This window comes from Hypanus sabinus, chromosome 7, assembly GCF_030144855.1.
Source record: "Hypanus sabinus isolate sHypSab1 chromosome 7, sHypSab1.hap1, whole genome shotgun sequence".
Classification (NCBI taxonomy): domain Eukaryota; kingdom Metazoa; phylum Chordata; class Chondrichthyes; order Myliobatiformes; family Dasyatidae; genus Hypanus; species Hypanus sabinus.
Genome location: NC_082712.1, coordinates 179,918,424 through 179,943,842, shown reverse-complemented (window position 1 = coordinate 179,943,842; position 25,419 = coordinate 179,918,424). Strand labels below are relative to the sequence as shown.

The window sequence follows — 25,419 nt, the reverse complement described above, 5'->3', positions numbered from 1 at the left end:
ATGAGCAGAATTAAGCCATATGGCCCATCAAGTCTTCTCCACCACTGCATCGTGGCTGAATTACCATTCCTCTTAACCTATGATGCCCCGATTAATCAAAAACCTATCCACCTTTGTTTTAATAACTTGGCCTCCACAGCCATCCGTGGCAATGAATTCCACAGATTCACCACCCTCTGGCTCAAGAAATTCCTCCTCATCTCTGTTCTGAGGCTGTGTCCTCTGGTCCTAGACGTCCCCCACTATAGAAAACATCCTCACCATATCCACTCATTCTCGGCCTTTCAATATTCAATAGGTTTCAATTCTTCTAAACTCCAATAAGTACAGGCCTAGAACCATTAAATGTTAACCCTTTCATTGCAGGGATCATTCTCGCAACCTTCTCCAATGTTAGCAATTCTTTTCTGAGTCAAGCTGACTACCACCTTGTAAGGCCCCAGCAAGTCCCTGCCGCTGGGGAAAACAGAGCAAGGTTTACCGGTCAATAATCTTTCCCCAGAATTGAAAACACTTGGTGATAAACCTTCTCCCAGTTCTGATCAAACGCCCTGCATCTTAAATATTAACTGTTTCCAGCACAGATGTTGCCTGACCTGCTGAGTTCTGCTATGTTTCCCCTTACTGCCTGCCTGCACTCTCTCTGTAACAGGAACACTTCACCCTGTACTCCGTTATTGCTTTTCCCTTGTACTACCTCAATGTTCTACGTAACTGTAACCAAATTTGTTCCTTGTTCTTTCTGATTCAGCAGGACGGATGACAAACAAGAAGCACGGTTTATGTAAAGTTAAAAAAAATTACTGGAACCTCAGTCCATGTGACAGTATTTATTTTATTAAGAGAAACAGCATGGAATAGGCCCTTCTGGCCCTTCTGGCCCAGCAACCCGCTGATTTAACTCCAGCCTAATCATAGGACAATTAATCAAGTGTTTCTTTGGACTGTGGAAGGAAACCTATACGGTCACGGGGAGAGCATGCAAACTCCGGACAGACAGCTCTGGAAAGCACCAGGCTGTAACAGGGTCAGGCCGACCACTCAGCGGTTTAGGAATTTTACTGTCTGCTCTGTTTCACATTTCTCCTGTTCAAACACCTTCTATAAACCAGATACAATTGGCTTCATCCCCTTCCTTTGCAGTCCTGATGAAGGGCTTGGCCCGAAACAATGACTATGTACCCTCTCCATAGACGCTTCCTGCTCTGCTGAGTTCCTGAGGCTTTTTGTGGGTGTTGGTCTGGATCCAGCACCTGCAGAATCTCCTGTGTTTGTACTTTATATTACAGTTGCTATTAGACATGTGCACACACATGAATAGGCTGTTAGCTATATCCGGTTCAGTAGCTGGTACTGAATATTATATGGTTCACTCCCTTGTTTGTGCTGTTACAGAAAACCTTCACAACCTCACTCCACAAATTCAATGACTTTCAGATACGAGTTAACTTCATTATTCCCAATCTATGAGACGTCACAATCTGCCTCGTTATGGCCCTTGCATCTTTAGTTTACCAGCATTTCTCCGTAACTGTTACACTTTATTCTGTATCTGTTATTGTTTTCCCTTGTTCTACTTCAATGATTGTGTAATTATGTCAAAATCAAAGTGCGTACAGTTACCATATACCCCCACCAGATCCATTTCCTTGCAGGCATTTACAGGAAAATAAACAAATACAATGTAATTTACAAAATGTACACATAAGCAACCAAAGTGCAAAAGATAAGAGTGTAAATACTGAAAGGGGAGTTGTAGAGTCCTTGCTGTGCAGGGACGTTGTGATATTCATTTTACTTTGGAGTACTGCATGCTAACAGGCCCCTCCAGCCACTGAGTCCAATCGTACCCAGAAACCTACTGAGCTCTTGGGCTGTGGGAGGAAACCAGAGCATGTGATCACGGGGGAGTGGGAACTGAACCACATTCAGAGTCGCTGTAGTAGCGAGGTGCTGACCGCCATGTGACCATGCCATCCAATGTGACAGTAACATATCAGTTTACCAAACTGTTCAGCTCAATACAACAGAAACAGGGCAACAAACTACTTTATGAAGGTTCAAGTCTCATTAAAATCACAAACAGAAGGTTCTGGAAACACTCAGCTGCACAGGAAGCAGCAAAACCCAGAAACATTAACTGCTTCCCTCTCCACAGACGCTGCCCGAGCATTTCCAGCTTCTTCTCAGAATTCGAGAGTTGACAGGCTTGACCCCACTTTCACCGGTTTGAGTCCACACACTCTACGCGTGCCAGGGTACTGGTACACAGCTCCAACCGGAGCCTTGAGTAATGGCGTAACGATTAGAGTACCATAGAACACAATGGCACAGAAACAGGCCATTCAGCCCATCTAGTACATACCAAACTATTAATTTGCCTGGTCCCATTGACCGTACCCCTCCCATCTATGTACCTATGCAAATTTCTCTAAATGTTAAAATCAAACCCACACCCACCACTTGTGCCAGCAGTTCATTCCACACTCTCACCACCCTCCATGTTCCCATTAACCTTCAACCCTTAACTCATGGCCTCTACTTAAAGATTGCTTAATGTCATTTCCTGTACAGGAGTGTAAAGAGAACAAAGTAATAGTTACTCTGTTTCTGCAGCACAAAAAACACTATAATAACAAACACAATAAATTTAAACACGTAAAATAGCTTACATTCAACTTCAGAGGAAATGCCTGCATGTATTCACCCTATCTATACCCCTCATAAGTTTGCATACCTGGATGAAATCCAATCTCGTACCTCCAGAGTATAACGTCCCTGCCCTTTAAACCTTCCCTGTAACTCAGGTTTATACCCAGCGCTCCCCCGGGCCACACTTACACCGATTGTCCACATCAGACCCCTGACACCCTCTGCCGAGCGGCGACCCCTACTTTACTGACAGTGCATCCTTTGTTTTCCGCTTTTGTCAAGGTCCCCCACCTCACCCCCGTTCTCGGTCGCCTCTTCCCACGAGGGGTGAAACCTCTCTCTCTCGCCCGGGACAGGGACCGGCCACAAGTGGAAATCCGGGAGCTGGATCGCAGCCGGAGCCTGGGATCTGGGTGCGGAAAGGTGGAGGTGGCGGGGGGGGGGGGGGGGTGTTTGGGGAGGTAGACCAGGACCCGGATCCAGGTCCAGTCTCAGACCCGAATCTAGATCCAGTTCCGGACCCGGTGTCGGATGCAAACCGGGAGCCCGGAGTTTTCAGGCAGGGCAAACTTTCCCGACTTGGTGGAGGTAGGAGGGAGGGCGCACGGTCTCCGGGTTCAGGCACTCACCGTGACTCGGTATGGGACAGCAGCTCCCGATCCCCGATCCCGGGGCGCCGCTGATCCAAAGGCGACGCACTCACTCCGACTCGCAGCGGCCGCACCCCGGCCCAGGTGTGGGAGGAGCCGGAGACGGAACAGTCTGTCCCGCCGGGCGGCGTCACCGCTACAGGTGGTGCTGGGATACCGGCGGGACAGGTACAGGGAACCAGGTATAGGTGACACAATAACTTGGTAATGTGTGAGTGGTCCAGGTAGTACAGTACGAGTGGTACAGGCACGGGGGTAAAGCTACATGAACAGGCACCGATGCCATAAGTACCACGAGACAAGTAACTGGTAAAGGGGTGCTAGGGTACAGGTACAACTGTACAGCTACAGGTACACGTGGCATAACAGTACAAGTACTGGGGAACTGGCCCCTCTCTAGGTGGTAACACCAGTACAGGCGGTACACATACTAGAACAGGTGGTACACCTATCAGTACACGTGAATCAAAGTATATTTATTATCAAAGTACATTTATGTCACCATACGCACCCTGAAATTCAGTTTCTTGTGGACACCCACAATAAGTAACACAATAGAATCAGTATTCTAGTGTCCCCCCCTTTACAAAGGTAGAGCATCCCCATGAAACCTTTCTTAAGCCGAAATGGCATAAAGCGAAGAACCATTAATTTATATGGGAAAAAATTCCTAAAAGTGAAAATCCTCTTTGTAATGCGAAAACAGGTTATTAATTTATAGAATTTATTTATAAAATAGTACAGCACATTACAGGCCCTTTGGCCCACGATGTTATGCTGACCCTCAAACACTGCCTCACATATAACCCCCCACCTTAAATTCCTCCATATACCTGTCTAGTATTCTCTTAAACTTCACTAGTGTATCTGCCTCCACCACTCACTCAGGCAGTGCATTCCACACACCAATCACTCTCTGAGTAAAAAAAAACTTCCTCTAATATCCCCCTTGAACTTCCCTCCCCTTACCTTAAAGCCATGCCCTCTTGTACTGAGCAGTGGTGCCCTGGGGAAGAGGTGCTGACTGTCCACTCTCTTTTCCTCTTACTATCTTGTACACCTCTATCATGTCTCCTCTCATCCTCCTTCTCTCCAAAGAGTAAAGCCCTAGCTCCCTTAATCTCTGATCATAATGCATACTCTCTAAACCAGGCAGCATCCTGGTAAATCTCCTCTGTACCCTTTCCAATGCTTCCACATCTTTCCCATAATGAGGCGACCAGAACTGGACACAGTACTCCAAGTGTGGCCTAACTAGAGTTTTATAGAGCTACATCATTACATCGCATCTCTTAAACTCTGTCCCTCGACTTATGAAAGCTAACACCCCATAAGCTTTCTTAACTACCCTATCTACCTGTGAAGCAACTTTCAGGGATCTGTGGGCATGTACCCCCAGATCCCTCTGCTCCTCCACACTACCAGGTATCCTGCCATTTACTTTGTACTCTGCCTTGGAGTTTGTCCTTCCAAAGTGTACCACCTCACACTTCTCCGGGTTGAACTCCATCTGCCACTTCTCAGCCCACTTCTGCATCCTATCAATGTCTCTCTGCAATCTTCGACAATCCTCTACACTATCTACAACACCACCAACCTTTGTGTCATCTGAAAACTTGCCAACCCACCCTTCTACCCCCACATCCAGGTCGTTAATAAAAATCACGAAGAGTAGAGGTCCCAGAACAGATCCTTATGGGTCACCACTAGTCACAACCCTCCAATCTGAATGTACTCCCTCCACCACAACCCTCTGCCTTCTGCAGGCAAGCCAATTCTGAATCCACCTGGCCAAACTTCCCTGGATCCCATGCCTTCTGACTTGCTGAATAAGCCTACCATGTGGAACCTTATCAAATGCCTTACTAAAATCCATGTAGATCACATCCACTGCACTACCCTCATCTATATGCCTGGTCACCTCCTCAAAGAACTCTATCAGGCTTGTTAGACACGATCTACCCTTCACAAAGCCACGCTGACTGTCCCTGATCAGACCATGATTCTCTAAATGCCCATAGATCCTATCTCTAAGAATCTTTTCACAGACGTAAGGCTCATTGGTCTATAATTACCTGGACTATCCCTAATGTAGGTCTTCTGTAAAAGCAAAGTGGCATAAAGCAAACATTCATAAAGCAGGGGACACCTGTATGTACAGGTGGCTGTGAGAATGCAGGGCCACACTGGGTGAAGATACAGTTTGACACATTCCAATACAGTGGGTCACAGAATGAGCCAGCACCAGGGTCTGTCCCAGCAACCAAGAGGATCCGGGCATTCCTGATCGGACCCTTTCGATGCCTCACATTCTGTCACAGGCTACTTGACCCAGTTCATCCCTGCCAGCCACTCATGGTACCCTAGTCACATCCACAAAAGTCAACACTCACCCCCCCATCAGAAAATTCTGGAAAGGAAGCAGCACTATGGAGGAAAGGTCAGACTGTGGGGGGGGGGGGTTGCAAAGCAGAGGGGAGTTGACACCCTCTCTTGCCCAAGCCAGCTCCACTTCCCCAACTAATACCCGGACCTTTACTAAACATGAGAAATTCAACAAACATCTGCCTGTAGCTGAGATACAAGAAAATCTGCAGATTCTGGAAATCCAGAGCAACACACACCGAAATATATAAAACATTAAATACAGTAAGTAGTGTAAAAATAAAGCAAAAATGGTGAGGTAGTGTTCATGGATTCATTGTCCATTCAGAATTCCCAGGACCTTGGAAAAAACAAGAGTGGGATGTTATCTGCTGTCTGGTCACACCACTGGTGCTCAGGGAGGTTGAACTAGGGTGGGGGCATGCTGGGACCTACAGAACGAGGACTGGGAGGTGGGATTTTCCTTATCTCCATTATCGGTCTGCACAGACACAGTGGCACTGAAGGCAATCAGGGACAATCTACCACCCTGAGACCCTCTGCAGAACCACAGACCACCAGACACACGCACAGACAGGGGGTGGGGGTGAGACATGGGAAGCTCCTCCATTCATTGCACGGTGTGACCCCAAGCCCCAGTCTCTTCAGTTTAACACCCACCCCTCCACTCAGAGCTTTCAGCCTCTGGTCTCCCCGCAATATAACCCCGAAGGCTGAAGACTGAAGTTTCACTGAATCTTGATGTCGGCACCCAAGGATCAAAACTCCTGGCCTGACTTGTCTAGAGGTCAGAGGCCTGAGGCCTGAGTCCAGGGTCAAGGACTGGAGGCTAGATGGAGACACGCCTGCATGTGTGAGTGGCTGAGAAAGGGGCTTGTCTTGCTCTTGTTGTTGCTGTGTTGTTCTGCTGAACGTGGTAGGTACATCACATTGGCACTGGAGTGTGTGGTAACATTCACGGGCTGCCCCAACACATCCTTATCCTTATCAATTTCTGCTTCCTCTCCTTCTGTCCCCCACTCTGGCTTCTTAGCTCTTCTCACCTACCTGTCACCTACCTCCCCCTTCCTTTTTCCTTTTGGTCCACTCTCCTCTCCGACGCTTTATCTTTCCTACCCCAATTACTTCATCTATCACCTTCTAGCTATCGTCCCCACCCTCTTCCCCCTTCCTCTCCCATCCCAAAGAAGGATCTTGGCCTGAATTGCCAACCGTTTATTCCCCTCCATAGACGCCGCCTGACCTGCAGAGTTCCTCCAGCATTCTGTGTGTGTTGCTCTGGATTTCCAGCGTCTGCAGTTTCTTGTGTTTACATCCTCAGGTGTGTGTTGGTTGTTAATGCAAATTATGCTTTGATGCACTTGTGACAAATATATCTATATCTAATTGTATGGTCACCTGTTCTGCCTTGGCACAGTACAGCCCGAGGCTTCAGTCCTGTCGTCAATATTTTCAGGTAACCAGCCTTTCCTGTTCCTGTCGGCAGCGGCCAGTTCCTCCAGCTGTACCATTGACTCAGTTCCCTTCGCTCCACGGACAGACGGCGAATCTTCTAAATTCTCGTTCCACCCCGTCCCCCGTTCGCTCCTGACCGTGACGTTCATCTCCCTCCGGCACATCAGCTGTGATTAACGCAGGTCACTCACATTGGCGTCACTCTGTCGATGGGGGAGCGCCGGATTAATTACTAATCCTAACCCTCACATCTCTGGAATGTGGGAGGAGAGCGGAGCACCTGAAGGAAACCCATGCCCACGGGAAAGGATCGAGAAACTCCGTACAGACAAGGCAGGAGTTCAATCCTCCTCGCCAGGTAATGGTACTCCGGTTCTGCGGCGCCGCGGCCGGCAGGAGTTGGGCCGTGTGTGGTCAGAACATAGGGAACCGCAGGAGACAGAACCCCAGGCGGCCGTGCTCTCCTCTCTCTGCTGCAGTCAGCGCGGCACTATTACTGTTCCTGAACCGGGAGGTGTTGCTGTTCGGGGCGTGAGAGTTTGGAGATCACCCTCTGTGAGAGATCTCTGCGTCCGCCCTGTGGATTGCATGCGTTTGCTCCGGGTGCTCTGCGCTCCTTCCACCGTCTGAAGGCGTACCGTGAGGGTTAATTGGTCATTGCTGTCCGTGAGGGTTAATTGGGGGTTGCTGGGTGGTGAGGCTGAAAGGTCAGCAGAGCATTTTCAACTTTGTATTTCTAAATAAATAAATCAGGAAGGAGGTACAGGAGCCTCAGGTCCCACACCACCAGGTTCAGGAGCAGTTATCAGGCTCTTGAACTAGCGGGATAATTTCACTCACCCCAACACTGAACTGTTCCCACAACTTATGGACTCACTTTCAAGGACTCTTCATTTCATGTTCTTGATATTTATTGCTTATTTATTTATTATTATTATTTTGTTTTTGTCTTCATTTTATATTTACACAGTTTGTAGGCTGGTTGTTTATCCTGTTGGGAACGGTCTTTCATCGATTCTATTCCTTTTCTTTATATTACTGCGAATGCCCACAAGAAAATGGATCTCAGGGTAGTAAAAGGCGACATAAAAGTGCTTTGTTAATAAGTTTACTTTGAAGAGACAGGAGTCGCTGCAATCTCAGGTTCAGAATCAACAATAAATTGTACAGGGACACAGCAAGTCGAGCAGCATCTGTGGGGGGTGTGGGGAGAGGGATAGTCGGCACATCAGGTCAAACCAGAAGATGAAAAACTACAGGTTTTGGAAATCTGAAGTAAAAGCAAACTGCTGATACACTGATCAGGGTAGACAGCACTTGTGGGGAGAGAAAGAGGATTAATATTTCACGTCAGAGACCTGTGGTTCTGATGGCGGACTTCTGGCACGCTAGCTCTGTTTCGTGCCTCAGCTCCATGTGTGTTTCTAACACGGCAAGCCCAGACCAACAAGAACCAATTAAATATCACAGTGAAATCAGCGAGCAAGTAATAAAATCCACGCGAGACTAAGCAGTGAGAAGAAACGAGTGCGGACAAACTGCCTGGGGTTCGGTTGTGTCATGTTGTGGCTGCATTGTGCCAGTGTGAGTTAGTCCAAACTAATCTTTGCACTTTAACTCCGAAGACAAATCTAACCAGCGTGTTGCTGTCTAGGATGGAGGAGCCACTGCTCAGGGTCAGAAAACACTGCAGAAGGGTGTAAACTCAACCAGCTCCATCATGGGCACTAGCCTGCCCATCGTCTAGGATACTTTCAAAAGGCCATGCCTGAAAAGGGTGACATCCATCTTTAAGGACCCCCTCACCCATCTTAGTTCTGATTCTGAGTAAACGTACAAACAGTAGCTCCAGACATTGTGCAAGCTGTGTTGTGTGTGTGTGTATTTAGACCACAAAACATCAGAGCGCAGTTGCACCGTTCAGGCCATCCAGTCTGCCCCATCTTTCAATCATGGCTGAATTTTCTCTTTCAACCCCATTCTCCTGTCTTCTCCCCATAACCTTTGACACCCTGACTAATCAAGGACATATCAACCTTTCCTTTAAATATACCCAATGACTTGGTCTCCACAGCCAATAGTGTCAAAGAATTCCACAGATTCACCACCGTCTGAGTAATGAGATTCCTCCTCATCGCTGTCCTAAATGGATATCCTTCAATCCCGAGGCTGTGCCCTCTGGTCCTAGAATCTCCCACTATAGGAATCATCCTCTCCACATCCACTCTATCTGTGCCCTCTGTCCTAGACTCCCCCACTATAGGAATCATCCTCTCCACATCCACTCCATCTGTGTCCTCTGGTCCTAGACTCCCCCATTATAGGAATCATCCTCTCCACATCCACTCCATCTGTGTCCTCTGGTCCTAGACTCCCCCACTATAGGAATCATCCTCTCCACATCCACTCTATCTGTGCCCTCTGTCCTAGACTCCCCCACTATAGGAATCATCCTCTCCACATCCACTCTATCTGTGCCCTCTGTCCTAGACTCTCCCACTATAGGAAACATCCTCTGCACATCCACTCTATTTAGGTCTTTCAATATTCAATAAGTTTCAATGAGATTCCCCCTCATTCTTCTAATCTCCAGTGAGTACAGGCCCAGTGCTTTTTGTTCTGGGAACAGTCCTATGAATCCTCTCCAGGGACAGCACACCTATCCTTAGATACGGGGTCCATATTGCCTGTAATATTCCAAACCTGAGTGTGTGTGTGTGCATATGAGTGTGAGAGTCTGTGTGTGTCTGAGTGTATGAGTGTGAGTGTGTGTCTGTGTGTGTGTATGAGTGTGAGTGTGTGTGTGTGTACACGTACACTGGACTACCAATCCAGGGGCCAGAGTTCACATCTCACTGACAGTTCTGGAGAGAAACCAGAAAGAGCTGGAATCTGGAATTTGGGATGAGCAGCAAGTCATTGGTGATGAGAATACAAGATTGACCAGATGGTCATGAAAAGCCCCCAGGTTCACTAAATCCTTCAGGAGGGGACATCTGCCATCCTTAGTCAGTCTGACCTCAACGTAACTCCAGGCCACCAATGTGGCAATTCCTAAAGGCTCCTTGAGGTGGCCCCTATTTGTACCAAGACCAGAGGACTAACATTCTCAATGTCAGTAGCTCCAAATGCTGACCAACCAGTGGTCCATCAATGACTCGTCTGTTCTGGTACTGGGCAGTCTGTGACTCCTCACCTCTCCCTGATTACGTGTGACTCCCTACCCATACCAGACCAGTTGTCTCTCACAAAACACAATGCTCTCAGTATCATTAGGTCCAAATGCTGACCAACCAGTGGTCTGACAGTGCCTTGTCTGTTCTAGTACTGGGCAGTCTGTGACTCTCTGCCACACCAGACTAGTTAATCCTTGCAACAGCAAGTCGATCAGTTCTGTGAGATTCAGTAGGCCCCAACTGCTACAGGTTCGGATGGGTTATTATCACATATACAAGCATGGAATGAAATTCCTGGCTCACGTGGAACTCCCAGGGTAAACAGTGTACATGATCATGACAAATACAATGACATACCCAAAACAACACACACAAAATGCTGGAGGAACTCAGCAGGCCAAGCAGAATCTATGGAAAAAGGTACAGTCAACATTTTGGCCCGAAACGTCGCCTGTTTATATTCCCCTCCATAGATGCTGCCTGGCCTGCTGAGTTCCTCCAGCATTTTGTGTGAGTTGTTTGGATTTCCAGCATCTGCAGGCTTTCTCTTGTGATGTACCCAAAACAGCAGAATGGTGTAGTAAATCATATACACAGGAGATTCTGCAGACGCTGGAAATCCAGAGCAACACACACAAAATGCTGGAGGAACTCAGCAGGCCAGGCAGAATCTATTGAGATTAATAAATAGTCAATATTTCAGGCCGAGACACCTCATCAGGACTCAATAGTGAATCAGAATCAGGTTTATTATCACCGGCATGTGATGTGAAGTTTGTTAACTTAGCAGCAGCAGTTCAATGTAATACATGATCTAGCAGAGAAAGAAAAAATAATAATAAATAAAATAAAACATAATAAATAAACAAGTAAATCAATTACATATATTGAATAGATTTTTTAAAATGTGAAAAACAGAAATACTGTATATTAAAATAAAGTGAGGTAGTGTCCAAATCTTCAATGTCCCATTTAGCAATCGGATAGCAGAGAGGAAGAAGCTGTTCCTGAATCGCCGAGTGTGTGTCTTCAGGCTTCTGTACCTCCTACCTGATGGTAACAGTGAGAAAAGGGCATGCCCTGAGTGCTGGAGGTCTTTAATAATGGACACTGCCTTTCTGAGACACCGCTTCCTAAAGATGTCCTGGGTACTTTGTAGGCTAGTGCCCAAGATGGAGCTGACTAGGTTTACAACCTCTGCAGCTTTTTTCGGTCCTGTGTAGTAGCCCCTCCATACCAGACAGTGATGCAGCCTGTCAGAATGCTCTCCATGGTACAACTATAGAAGTTTTTGAGTGCAATTGTTGACATGCCAAATCTCTTCTAATAAAGTATAGCTGCTGTCTTGCCTTCTTTATAACTACATGGATATGTTGGGACCTGTTTAGATCCTCAGAGATCTTGACACCCAGGAACTTGAAGCTGCTCACTCCCTCCACTTCTGATCCCTCTATGAGGATTGGTATGTGTTCCTTTGTCTTAAAAAATACTGAAATGAAGATAGTAGAATACCTGAGAGAGGGAATGTTAACAGTCGAGACCACAGCAGCTCCATCAGGAAGGAGGTCAAAGTGAACACAAAGTTGAGTTTATTGTTATCAGCACAAGTCCGTATGAGCACAGGTGCAATGAGAAACTTACCTGTAGGCAGCATCCAGACACACAGCACCTGATACACAAAATTCACAAGTGAAACATAAATATACAGTACATTAAACAAAATTATATCAGCTTATATTATATTATATCACATGTGAACCCCTTAATAGTTATAAGTAAATATATGTGTCACCATATACAACCCTGAGATTTGTTTTCCTGCAGGCAATCACAGTAAATTCCCCTGCCAAATTTAAACTAATTTGGCAGGGAGTTAGGAACTGAGGTGATAGGGATATTGGTTTACAAGCAGAGGTAGCATATCATAAACTCAGTGGGTTAAGCAGCATCTGTGTGGGGAAGGGATTGTCAAAGTTTTGAATCAAGATCCTCAGGGTTTCAACCTGAAGTTCAAAGTTCAAAGCAAATTTATTATCAAAGTACATATATGTCACCATATATGTACAATCCTGAGATTCATTTTCTTGCAGGCATACTCAGTAAATACAAAAAACGCAATAGGATCACCGAAAGACCACACCCAATTGGACAGGCAGACATGCAATGTGCAAAAGACAGCACACATGCAAATACAAAGAGCAGAATAAAGTGGAATAGTTACAGAGCAGGTAAACAATAAGAAGCAAGATCGTAGCCAGTTTGTTCAAGTTTATTGTCATCCGACTGTACATATACACAACCAAGGAGTCCACATCACATGTTCTTGATATTTGTTGCTTATTTATTTATTTTATTATTTCTTTCTTTAGAATTTTCACAGTTTGTGGTCTTCTGCTCAAGTTGGGCAGTCTTTCATAGATTGTGTTTTGTTATTATTCTATATATGTACTGTGAATGCCCACAAGAAAATATATGCACTTTGATAATAAATTTATTTTGTACTTTGAGTAAAGGAGATAACATTACTCTGGACTACGGTTCACCCACAATACATACATCTCACACAGCACAGAAAACAAAATATTACCACAAGTAAACGTCATTCAAACGGCATGCAGTACACAGCACAGGTAGGTAGTAAACAGTAAACATCTCGTTGTCCTGGTGATGACTCCTCGGTGGTGGCATATATGACCAGAAGACATAGGATAGAATTAGGCCATTTGGCCCATTGAGTCTGCTCCACCTGGCTGATCTTTTTTCTCCTCCTTAACCCCAGTTCCTCACCTTCTCCCCGTAACCTTTGATGACATGTCCAATCAAGAACCTATCAAGCTCTACCTTAAATGACGGCCTCCACAGCTGCCTGTGGAAATAAATTCCACAAATTCACCTCCCTTTGGCTCAAGAAGTTTCTTTGCATCTGTTTTAAATAGAACCTCCTCTATCCTGAGGCTGTGCTCTCTTACTGCAGATTCCCCCGCCATGGGAAACATCCTTTACACATCTACTCCACTATCTAGGCCTTTCAACATTTGAAAGCTTTCAATGAGATCCCCCCTCATCCTTCTGAATTCCAGCAAGTACAGACCCAGAGCCATCAAACGTACCTCGTATGTTAACCCTTTCGTTCCTGGAATCATCTATGTGAATTGCCTCTGGACCCTCTCCAATCTTTTCTAAGATGTTCACAATACTCAAGGTGAGGCCTCACCAGTACCTTATAAAGCCTCAGCATCACATCCCTGCTCTTGCATTCTAGACCTCTTGAAATTAATGCTAACATTGCATTTGCCTTCCTCACCACCGACTCAACCTGCAAATTGTTTCATGATCATATGTTTTGAAATATGTTGTTTTGTGGCAGCAGTACATTATGTAAATAGTAACAAAAACATTACAATAGGAAATATATATATTTAAAGATAAATGAGTATGTAAAAGAGAGCAAAAAATAATGAGGTAGTATTCACGGGTTTGATATCCAATCAGAAATCTGAATTCCTTAGGGAAAGAGCTGATCCTAAATCATTGCATGCGTGTTTTCAGGCTCCTCCTTGATAGTAGGAATGAGAAGAGGGAGAAGAGAGAAAAGGGAATGGCCAGCGTGGCAGGCAGCTCTGACGGTACTGTTAGCGTGAGGGCAGAGAGGAGGGACAACTCATTGTCAGGCAGAGAGCCTGGAGCGGTTTGGAGGGGAAGAGGTGTGTGTAGCCAAGCATTTCTCCCCCACTTAAGGATCATTCCTTGCTCTGACCTGTGACATCACAAAAATGCCTTTGGTATGTGAAGGAAGCTCGCAGTGAAAGGGAAGCGAGGATTAATTGTGGAAACTCCGTGGCGCTCTGCGCTGGGTCTCAGATGAGAGGGTCCCACAGACCTCGGTTAAAACGCGGCATGTTCTGTTCTTTAACATTAATTAAAAGAGACTGAATTATGCAGGAGATCAGAGTAACAATGGAGCAGGAGGGGGTGGGCAATCTCCATGGACACCAGGTCAGATAGCGAGTTTCGGAGTGTGGGTTTTGGAGAGCGAGGGAGCTCTGTGCGAACTCCTCATCGTTGGACAGTGGGATTTGACTCAGGGTGCGGGGTGGGCATTTAAACCAGCACGACTCAGGAACTGGCCATTTGGCCCACAATGTTGTGCCAACCCAAATAAATTAGTAATCAAACGATCAACTCAATGACAAACACGAGGAAATCTGCAGATGCTGGAAATTCAAACAACACACAAAATGCTGGTGGAACACAGCAGGCCAGGCAGCATCTATAGGAAGAAGCACTGTCGACGTTTCGGGCCGAGACCCTTCATCAGGACTAACTGAACACAGCAGGCCAGGCAGCATCTGTAGGGAGAAGCGCTGTCGATGTTTCGGGCCAAGACCCTTCGTCAGGACTAACTGAACACAGCAGGCCAGGCAGCATCTATAAGGAGAAGCACTGTCGACGTTTCGGGCCGAGACCCTTAGTCAGGACTAACTGAACACAGCAGGCCAGGCAGCATCTATAGGGAGAAGCACTGTCGACGTTTCGGGCCGAGACCCTTCGTCAGGACTAACTGAACACAGCAGGCCAGGCAGCATCTATAGGGAGAAGCACTGTCGACGTTTCGGGCCGAGACCCTTCGTCAGGACTAACTGAACACAGCAGGCCAGGCAGCATCTATAGGGAGAAGCACTGTCGACGTTTCGGGCCGAGACCCTTCGTCAGGACTAACTGAACACAGCAGGCCAGGCAGCATCTATAGGGAGAAGCACTGTCGACATTTCAGGCCGAGACCCTTCGTCAGGACTAACTGAACACAGCAGGCCAGGCAGCATCTATAGGGAGAAGCACTGTCGACATTTCAGGCCGAGACCCTTCGTCAGGACTAACTGAAAGGAAAGATAGTAAGAGATTGTGGAATTTGTGGAATGAGCTTCCTGTAGAAGTAGTAGAGGCCAGTTCAGTTGTGTCATTTAAGGTAAAATTGGATAGGTATATGGACAGGAAAGGGGTGGAGGGTTATGGACTGAGTGCTGGTAGGTGGGTCTAGGTGAGATTAAGAGTTCGGCATGGACGAGGAGGGCCGAGATGGCCTGTTTCCGTGCTGTGATTGTTATATGGTTATATATTTGAAAGTGGGGGGGGGAACCCGAAATGATAGCAGAAGACTGGAGGGGGTGGGGTGAAGCTGAGAGCTGGAAAGGTGATTGGCAAAAGTATTACAGAGGTGGAGAAGGGAAAGGATCATGGGACGGGAGGCCTCTGGAGAAAGAACGGCAGGGGGGAGCACCAGAAGGAGATGGAGAACAGGCAGAGTGATGGGCAGAAAAAGACAAAAAAAGGGAGGGGGGAAGAAACTAAATATATCAGGGATGGGGTAAGAAGGGGAGGAGGGGCATTAACGGAAGTTAGAGAAGTCAATGTTCATGCCATCAGGTTGGAGGCTACCCAGCCGGTATATAAGGTGTTGTTCCTCCAACCTGAGTGTGGCTTCATCTTGACAGTAGAGGAGGCCATGGATAGACATATCAGAATGGGAATGGGACATGGAATTAAAATGTGTGGCCACTGGGAGATCCTGCTTTCTCTGGCAGACAGAGTGTAGGTGTTCAGCGAAACGGTCTCCCAGTCTGTGTTGGGTCTCATACCGGGAGCACTGGACACAGTATACCACACCAGCCGACTCACAGGTGACGTGTCGCCTCACCTGGAAGGACTGTCTGGGGCCCTGAATGATGGTGAGGGAGGAAGTGTAAGGGCAGATGTAGCACTTGTTCCGCTTACAAGGATAAATGCCAGGAGAGAGATCAGTGGGAAGGGATGGAGGGGGACGAATGGACAAGGGAGTTGCGTAGGGAGCGATCCCTCCAGAAAGCAGAAAGGGGGGGGAGGGAGAGATGTGCTTGGTAGTGGGATCCCGTTGGAGGTGGCGGAAGTTACGGACCTGTTGGAGGTTTTACTAAACGAGTTCCTTCTGCCCACACAGTATCCATATCCTTCCATTTTCCTCACGTTTATCTATCTATCTAAATGTCTCTTAAAAGTCACTAATGCATCTGCCTCTACCGCCAAGTACCCACCAGTCTCTCTGTAAAAAACTTGCCCTCACATCTCCTTTGAATTTACCCCCTCATACATTAAATACATGCCCGCTGGTATTAGACATTTCAACCCTGGGAAAAGGATACTGTCTGTCTCCTCTATCTATGCCTCATAATCTTATAAACCTCTATTTGATTTCCCTTCAGGCTCTGCCGCTCCAGAGAAAACAACACAAGTTTCCCCAATTTCTCCTTGTAACCCATGCCCTCTAATCGAGGCAGCGTTCTGGTAAACCTCTTCTGCACCCTCTCCAAAGCCTCCACAAGGGGTGACCAGAAGTTTGCAATACGTCAGAGGCAGCCTAATTTCTTATGGTTCACATACTCAGTGGGAACAGAAGACAAAGGAGCAGAATTAGGCCATTCAGCCCATTGTCATTCCATCATGGCTGATTTACTAACCCTCTCAACCTCATTCTCCTGCCTTCTCCCTGTAACATTACTCTCCTTACTAATCAAGATCCTATCAAACTGCTTTAAATATACCCAATGCTTGGCCTTCATGGCCGTTTGTGATTGGAGAAAAGTATAGGGGAATGTCAGAGTTAGGTTTTTACACAGAGAGTGGTGGGGGCATGGAGTGCACACCAGGAATAGTGGGAGAGGCGGATACATTTAGGACAACTAAGAAACTTTTAGATAGGCACATGGATGATGGAAAAATGGAGAGTTATGTGGGAGGGAAGCAGGTTAAAAGGTCAGCACAACATTGTTGGACAAAGGGCCTGTACTTGGTTGTAAAATTCAATGTTCTATGTTCTAAAATGTTGAGTGTGTGTCTTCAGGCTCCTGTAGCTCCTCCCTGATGGTCGCAATGAGAAGAGGGCATGTCATGGCCAGAGAGGATGGATACCACCTTTTAGAGGAAGGTGCCCTGGATGCTGGGGAGGCGAGTGCCTGTAATGGAGCTGTGCTGAGTTTATGGCTTTCTGCAACTTTTTCTGATCCTGTACAGAGGCCTCTCCAGACTACACATTGCCACCAGTTAGAATGGTACATGTACATGGTGCATCTGCAGAAATTAGCAAGTCTTTGGTGACTTACCAAATCAAGTCAAGTCAAGTCAAATCACTTTTATTGTCATTTCGACTATAACTGCTGGTACAGTGCATAGAAAAATTGAAACAACGTTTTTCAGGACCATGGTGTTACATGACACAGTACAAAAATATATAGACTGAATATATAGACTGAACTATATAATTAAAAAAACAAAACAGAGAAAGCTACACTAGACTACAGACCTACACTGGACTGCATAAAGTGCACAAAAACAGTGCAGGCATTTACAATAAATAATAAACAGGACAGTAGGGCAAGGTGTCAGTCCAGGCTTCGGGTATTGAGGAGTCTGATGGCTTGGGGAAGGAACTGTTATATAGTCTGGTCGTGAGAGCCTGAATGCTTCGGAGCCTTTTCCCAGACGGCAGGAGGGAGAAGAGATTGTATGAGGGGTGCATGGGGTCCTTCACAATGGTGTTTCCTTTGCGGATGCAACGTGTAGCGTAAGTGTCCTTGATGGCTGGAAGGGAGACCCCGACGATCTTCTCAGCTGACCTCGCTATCCACTGCAGGGTCTTGCGATCCGAGATGGTGCAATTTCCGAACCAGGCAGTGATGCAGCTGCTCAGGATGCTCTCAATACAACCCCTGTAGAATGTGATGAGGATGGGGGGTGGGAGATGGACTTTCCTCAGCCTTTGCAAAAAGTAAAGACGCTGCTGGGCTTTCTTTGCTATGGAGCTGGTGTGTCAAACTTTTAGTGAAGTACAGACATTGGCATGCCTCTTTCATCGTTACATGAACATCTTGGGCCTAGGATAGATCGTCAGAGATGTTGACACCCAGGAACTTCAATCTATATCTGAAAAGGAAGATGGAGGGGCAACTAGACAATCCATCCTGGGCTCTGGCCTCCCCAGCATCGAGGCCAGCATCTTCAAAAGGTGATGCCTGAAAAAGGGCAGCATCCATCATTAAGACCCCCATCACCCAAGACATGTCCCTTCTCATTGCTAACATCAGGAAGGTGGTACAGGAGTCTGAAGACACACGCTCAACACTTCTAAGGACAGCTTGTTTCCCATCACCATCAGATTTCTGAGTCCATGAACATTACCTCACTAACTTATCTTCTCTTTTTGCACTAAATCAGTGGGTTGTTTTGTAATGTCTCCACTTTCACAGTGAATGGAGCCAGCTCTTTTTCCTTTTACTATGGAGCCTGGGGCATGTCAAATTGTCGAGAGAACCATTAGTTTTTGTTGTACTGCAGATCGTGGTCTTTACTGGGTGGGGGATGCTGAGGCTGTCTTTGCTGAAGTAAGTGTGGGAGGGGAAGGGCCATTGCTTTGCTTCTGTTTGCACGTGCGAGGGGGGTGCTTTGGGGTTCTAATGTGTTTAATGTCACTCATTCTTTGGGGCACTCTTCTTTTTTCATGGATGTCTGGGGAGAAAATCAATTTCAGGATTATATTGTATGCATTTCTCTGATATTAAATGAAACTATTGAACTTAGTTAATTTATAAGTAACTCTTCTTATTGTAATGTGTGTGTATATATATATTTATTATACATATATATTCTGGTAATATTAAACGTGATTCTGATAGTTTGGACAGGCAGTCAGTGAGAGGGTAGTGGGAGTCAGTAATGGAGGAAGGGCTGGAAACCGGGAGGATGTGAGCCATCACTCTCCCTGATATGTTCAATTGCTCCTTTGTATAAAATCAAAGAAATCGTGAACAATAGGGTGACTGCAGCTCATTGCCTGAGTAACCCTAACCCTCCACCACCCCCACCCTGTTCTGACACCTGATGCGATTATCTCCTGCTGAATAAACGAGGGTATGTGCAGAGAGGCGGCCACAATGAGTCAGGAGCAGGCATTGTGTGTGACTCGGGGAGGTGTCCGATGACATTGGGGCACTCTAGGGTCACAGGCTGGTCTGTTCAGTTTTGTTTAATGCCATTTCCAGTACACAAGTGTAAAGGAGAATGAAATAGTTGTTACTCCGGATCCAACAGAGCACAAAAACGCACAAGATAAAGAACACAATAATAATAATAAACATTAAAAATATACACAACACTAGGGTAAAACTTATAAGAATATACTTCCATCAACAAAAGCTGGACTCGGCACTCCTCATGAACATATGCAATTCCGATAAGACTACACACCACTACACTTAAATGAAAGCACAACCCAGAAAAATGAAGAAATTATTACTACTGAAGAAAAAGTTAATCAATGGAAGAACATGACCCTCCGTGGAAAACATACCCACGACCTGAACAGACTAAATATTGACAAGGAAACGTCAAATGCCTGACTCAGAGTTGGAGACCTCTTTGCAGAAACATGGTGACAACAGAGGGCTAGTTGATTAACATGAGAAATTACCAAAAATATGTGATATATGACCAACAAATTCAAAACAATAAATGCAGAAAATGCTGAGAAACCAGAAGCAATCCAACACTTTACAGGATCCTGCAGCAGTTTAACTCAATCTGATTACTTACAATCAAGTGGCAAACACCATTCACCAAAATCCTGCTTTAAAATCAAACTCTTAAAAGACACCTTACCCTACTATAAATACAAGCCTGTTCCAGTTTTAGAGTCTGAGACTTACGAATTATATTACAACCAATCCATAATAACTGTCCAGATATAATATTACAGGACAAACAAGCAAGAACAACTTACTTAATAGCCATTTCAAACACATAACATTCCAAAATCAATAAGTGAAAACACCAGAAGTATGCTGAATTATAAGAGGAAATTGAAAGACTATGGAACATGAACAGGGTATACCTTGTTCCGATAGTAATATCCCAAAGTCACTACACAATAGCATTCAACAATTGAATTGAAATGAAATGAATTGACTTTATTACTCGCATCCTTCATATACACGAGGAGTAAAAATCTTTAAATTACGTCTCCGTCTAAATGTGCAATGTGCAACTATAGTAATTTATAACAAATAGTATGTACAACAGGATAGTCAATCTAACATAGAAAAACAGTTGCATCAGCATGAATTAATCAGTCTGATGGCCTGGTGGAAGAAGCTGGCCTGGCTTGTATGCTGAGGTACAGTTTCCCAGATGCTAGCAGCTGGAACAGTTTGTGGTTTGGATGACCCAGGTCTCCAATGATCCTTCAGGCCCTTTTTACACACCTGTCTTTGTAAATGTCCTGAATCATGGAAAGTTCACATCTACAGATGCGCTGGGCTGTCCGCACCACTCTCTGCAGAGTCCTGTGATTGAGGGAGGTACAGTTCCCATACCGGGCAATCATGCAGCCAGTCAGGGTGCTCTCAATTGTGCCCCTATAGAAAGTTCTTAGGATTTGGGGGCCCATACCAAACTTCTTCAACCGTCTGAGGTGAAAGAGACTCTGTTGTGCCTTTTTCACCACACAGCTGGTGTGTACAGACCACGTGAGATCCTCAGTGATATGGATGCCGATGAATTTAAAGCTGTTCACCCTCTCAACCCCTGATCCATTGATGTCAATAGGGTTAGCCCATCTCCATTCCTCATATAGTCCACAACTATGTCAGTGTGATTTGTTCTTCTCTGTAGGCTGCCTCATTATTTGAGATTAGGCACAGGAGTTTCCTCATAAAGTGACTGACAGGAAATGATAAAGTACTGGTGGTTGGGGGTGTGGAGGGGTGGGTTAGTGGGTATAAGTGTTGATCAACTTTACTGCTTGTGGAAAGTAACTGTTTTTGAGTCCGGTGGTCCTGGTGTGGATGCTATGTAGCCTCCTCCCTGATGGGAGTGGGACACACAGTCCACGAGCAGGATTCATGACACACTTCAGAATCAGGATAACACTGTGGGAGGGGTGGTACAGGGAGAGTCACACTGTGGTGGGGGGGCAGGACGGAGGGAGGATCTGTGGGGTCATACTAAGGGAGGGGTATACTGAATGAGGGTCATACTGTGGGAGGGGTGGGACTGAGGGAGGGTCACACTGTGGTGGGGAGTGGTACTGAGAGAGGGTCCCACTGTGGTGGGGGGCAGGACAGGGAGGATCTGTGGTGTCATACTAAGGGAGGGGTATACTGAATGAGGGTCACACTGTGGGAGGGGTATACTGAATGAGGGTCACACTGTGGGAGGGGTGGTACTGAGGAAGGGTCACACTGTGGGAGGGGTGGTACTGAGGGAGGGTCACACTGTGGTGGGGGGGCAGGACGGAGGGAGTGCCTCTCTCTGTGATGAGGGTCCCAGTGTATACACAGACAAAGTAGCTGCAGAGATCACTGACCCTGGGATTAACGGTCATGAACAATCAATCTGTAGATCCCACAGGTGGTGTTCTCTATCAGAAGGAAGAACCCTGTTTGGGATAATTCCAGCAGCCCGGCCCTCTCCGTGTGAAATCCCTGTGCCACCTGTGGAGGGAAGCAGCACTCACGGTCTCTCTGCCTCGTTCCCCGAGCTCGGTATGCTGTTGTTGCTGGGAGCAGGTCACAGTGTCACGTCCCATAGTGAACCCCTTTCTCACGTGGCCTCTTGGTTCCAGATAACAGCATCCTCTGTACAACAGACTGCACCCACTGTGCCTCCAGCACAGCCTAGATATTACCAGGATAATTCCTGCACGTCCTGCATTGCACCAACTTGATCTGGGGTAGGTGTGGAAATGAAAGGGTTACGTATGAGGAACGTTTGATGGCTCTGGGCCCGTACTCACTGGAGTTTAGAAGGATGAGGGGGGATCTCATTGAAACCTATTGAATATTGAAAGACCTAGATAGATTCAAAGATTCAAAGCACTCCATCATGAAAGAATGTATAAATTATAAACCTTGAAACTTGTCTGCTTATTGACAACCAGAAAGCAAGAGACTCGAATAACCTGATAATAAATAAGAGTGGCTGTGAATAAGATGTTCCCCATCGTGGCGGAGTCTAGGACCAGAGGGCACAGCCTCAGAATAGAGGGACATCCTGTGTCTTATGGTCTCATAGGTGAGGGTGGCTAGGGAGTGACTGGACCTGGGGAGTTGTGATTGAGATTGCCCACTCCCCAGGATGATATCTTCTCCTGGACCAAGGTACCAGAATCAGGAGAGAGTGGGGTGATGCATCACAATAGCATAGTGGTTAGTGTAAAACTTATCAGCACCTGTGAACCATGTTCAATTCCCTCCACTGCCTGTAAGGAGTTTGTACATTCTCGCCCTGACTGCGTGAGTTTCCTATGGGTGCTCTGGTTTTCTCTTACAGTCCATAGACATATGGGTTAGGGATACTGAGTTGTGGGTGTACTAGGTTGGCGTCGGAAGTGTGGTGACATTGGCAGACCACACCCAGCAGTCCTTGGACTGTGTTTGCTGTTGATGCAAAACATGCATTTTACCGTATCTTTAAACGTGCATGTTACAAATAAAGCAAATCTTCAGTCTTGATCTTTGGACTGAACTCCCCTTACCTACTTCCAGTCCAATCCTCCCTCTCCCAAGCCAGAACTCCTCCCTCTCCCCCTCCCCTCCTTTCCTCTCTCCACCATTTAGGATATGCTCTCTTCTCGCTGCTGCCATCAGGAAGGAGGTACACGAGCCTCAGGACTCATACCAGCAGGTTCAGGAACAGCTATTACCCCTCAACCCTCAGGCTCTTGAACCAGAGCGGATAATTTCACTCAACTTCCCTTGCCTCATCACTGAACTGTTCTCACAACCTGTGGACTCACTTTCAAGGGCTCTTGTTCTTGATATTTATTGTTTATTTATTTAGTATTGCTATTTGGGATTTTACTTTTTGTATTTGCACAGTTTGTTGTCTTTTGCATGCATGTTGGTTGTTTATCCAACTTGTGTGCAGTGTTTCATTGATTCTATTGTGTTTCTTTGTATTTACTGTGATTGCCCATCACAAATTTCATGACATATGCTGGTGATAATAAACCTGATTCTGATTTTTGAAAATGAACCTTAGGCTTGTATATAGTGACATATATGTACGTTGATAATAAATGTATTTTGAACTTCACTGATCTCCCTCCTTGCAAGCTATACCTGCGTCTCCACCTCCTCCCTCACTACCATCCAGGGCCACAAACAGTCCCTCCAGGTGAAGTCATTCTTCACCTGAGAGTCTTCTGAGCTCGTCTACTGTGTCCGGACTCTCAGTGTAGCCTCTTGTATATCGGTGAGACCAGATGTAGATTGGGAGATCCCTTCACCGAGCATCTCTGCTCCGTCCATCTGAACAAGCGGGATCTCCCAGTGGCCACCCATTCCCATTCCGATATGTCCATCCATGGCCTCCTCCACTGTTGTGATGAGGCCACATTCATGTTGGAGGAACAACACTTTATACTCTATCTGGGTAGCCTTCAACCTGGTGTCAGGAACATCCGGTAATGCCCCTCACCCTCTCTCCTTCACTATTCCCCATCCCCTTTTCCCTCTCCCACCTTATCTCCTTGCCTGCCCATCATCTCCTTTGGGTGTTCCTCCCCCCTTTTCATTCTTCCATGGCCTTCTGTCCTCTCCTATCAAACTCTCCCTCTCCAGCCCTGTATCTCGTTCACCAATCAACTTCCCAGCTATTTACTTCACCCCTCCCTCTCCTGGTTTCACCTATCTCTCCCCTTCCCCCACCTTTAAAATCTTTTCCTCAGCTTTTTTTCCCCAGTCCTGCTGAAGGATTTCATCCTGAAACGTCGACTGTACTCTTTTCCATAGATGCTGCCTGGCCTGCTGAGTTTCTCCAGCATTTTGTGTGTGTGTGTGTGTGTGTGTGTGTGTGTGTGTGTGTGTGTGTGTGTGTGTGTGTGTGTGTGTGTGTGTGTTGCGCTATATAAATGCCAGTAGTTGCTGTTTTTAGCAGAGACCATCAAAAAGAGTTTAATGAAGGCCCCATTACGAAGTCATCACCACTCCTGTCCCTTGAACAGTCTCACTGCTACACACTTAATGTGTTTTCTGCAAGATCTTAGACAGAAGAGCTTCTGTAGATGGAAATCCAGAGCCATGCACACAAAATGCCGAAGGAAGCTTGCAGGTCTGGCAGCTTCAGGGACGGAACTAAACAGTTGACCTTTCAGGCTGGTCCCTTCATCAGGGCAGGAAAGGAAGGGGGAAGATACCAGAGTAAGAAGGTGGGAGGGTATAGGGGAAGGAGAACAAGTTAGAAGGTCATGGATGAAGCCAGATGATGATAGGGGGGGGGGGGATGAAATAAGAAGCTGGAAGGTGATAGGTGGAAAAGATAAAGGGGTAGAGAAGGAGGTATCTGATAGGAGAGGAGAATGGACCATGGGGGAAGGAAAGGAGGAGGGTCACAGGCGAAGGTAATAGGTAGGCTCCTCATACTCACTGACCCCTCTATTTCCATGGCTACACTGACCATCCGAGATTAAGGACCCTCACCATCCAAGACATGCCCTCATCTCATTGTCAACATCAAGGCGAAGGTACAGGAGCCTGAAGACACACACTTGACATTTTAGGAATAACTTCTTCCCGTCCACCATCAAATTTTTGAAATAACCATGAGCACTACCTATTATGTTTTCTTCTTGCACTATTTATCTTTTTATCTATTCATCTGTCTATCCCTCAATCTCTCTATCTATCTATCCACCTGCCTTTCCATCTATCTATCAATCCATCAATCTACCAGGCTATGTATCGATCTGTCTGTTTATCTGACTATCATTAAGATTCAGTTAAATTTATTCATCGCATGTATATTGGAACACAGTGAAATGCATCATTTGTGTTAATGGCCAAAACACCCCAAATGATGTAGAGGCCCAGCACTTGGCTATATTTAAAGTAGAGTTTGATAGGTTCTTGATTAGTCAGGGCATCAAAGGTTACAAGGAGAAGCCAAGAGAAAGAGGTTGAGAGGGCCAAATCAGCCATGATGGAATGGTGGAACATGCACAATGGGCTGAATGGCCTCATTCTGGTCCTGTGTCTTATAGATGGTTACAGTCCTCTGGCTGGGGTGGTGAAGGGCTG

General features: G+C 46.2%; 2 protein-coding genes across 4 annotated transcripts in view; one reads left to right on the top strand and one right to left on the bottom strand.

Moving 5' to 3' along the window:
* LOC132397447 (ras association domain-containing protein 8-like) overlaps window positions 1–7,306 on the bottom strand; it is a 47,564-nt gene extending 40,258 nt beyond the window's left edge. The window contains exon 1 of one of the 3 annotated variants that reach the window (XM_059976257.1): window positions 7,086–7,306. In XM_059976257.1, the coding sequence (XP_059832240.1) occupies window positions 7,086–7,306 (221 nt within the window). Of the gene's footprint in view, window positions 1–3,281; window positions 3,437–6,930; window positions 6,966–7,085 lie in introns of those variants that run through there. The other 2 variants (XM_059976259.1, XM_059976260.1) reach the window with 2 other exon arrangements.
* A 57-nt stretch (window positions 7,307–7,363) lies between these two features.
* The window catches only part of LOC132397445 (lamin tail domain-containing protein 2-like), a 99,833-nt gene continuing 81,777 nt past the window's right edge, over window positions 7,364–25,419 (top strand). Inside the window, exon 1 of the mRNA XM_059976250.1 lies at window positions 7,364–7,500. The gene's annotated coding sequence lies outside the window, so the exon portion shown is untranslated. The remainder of the gene's footprint in view (window positions 7,501–25,419) is intronic.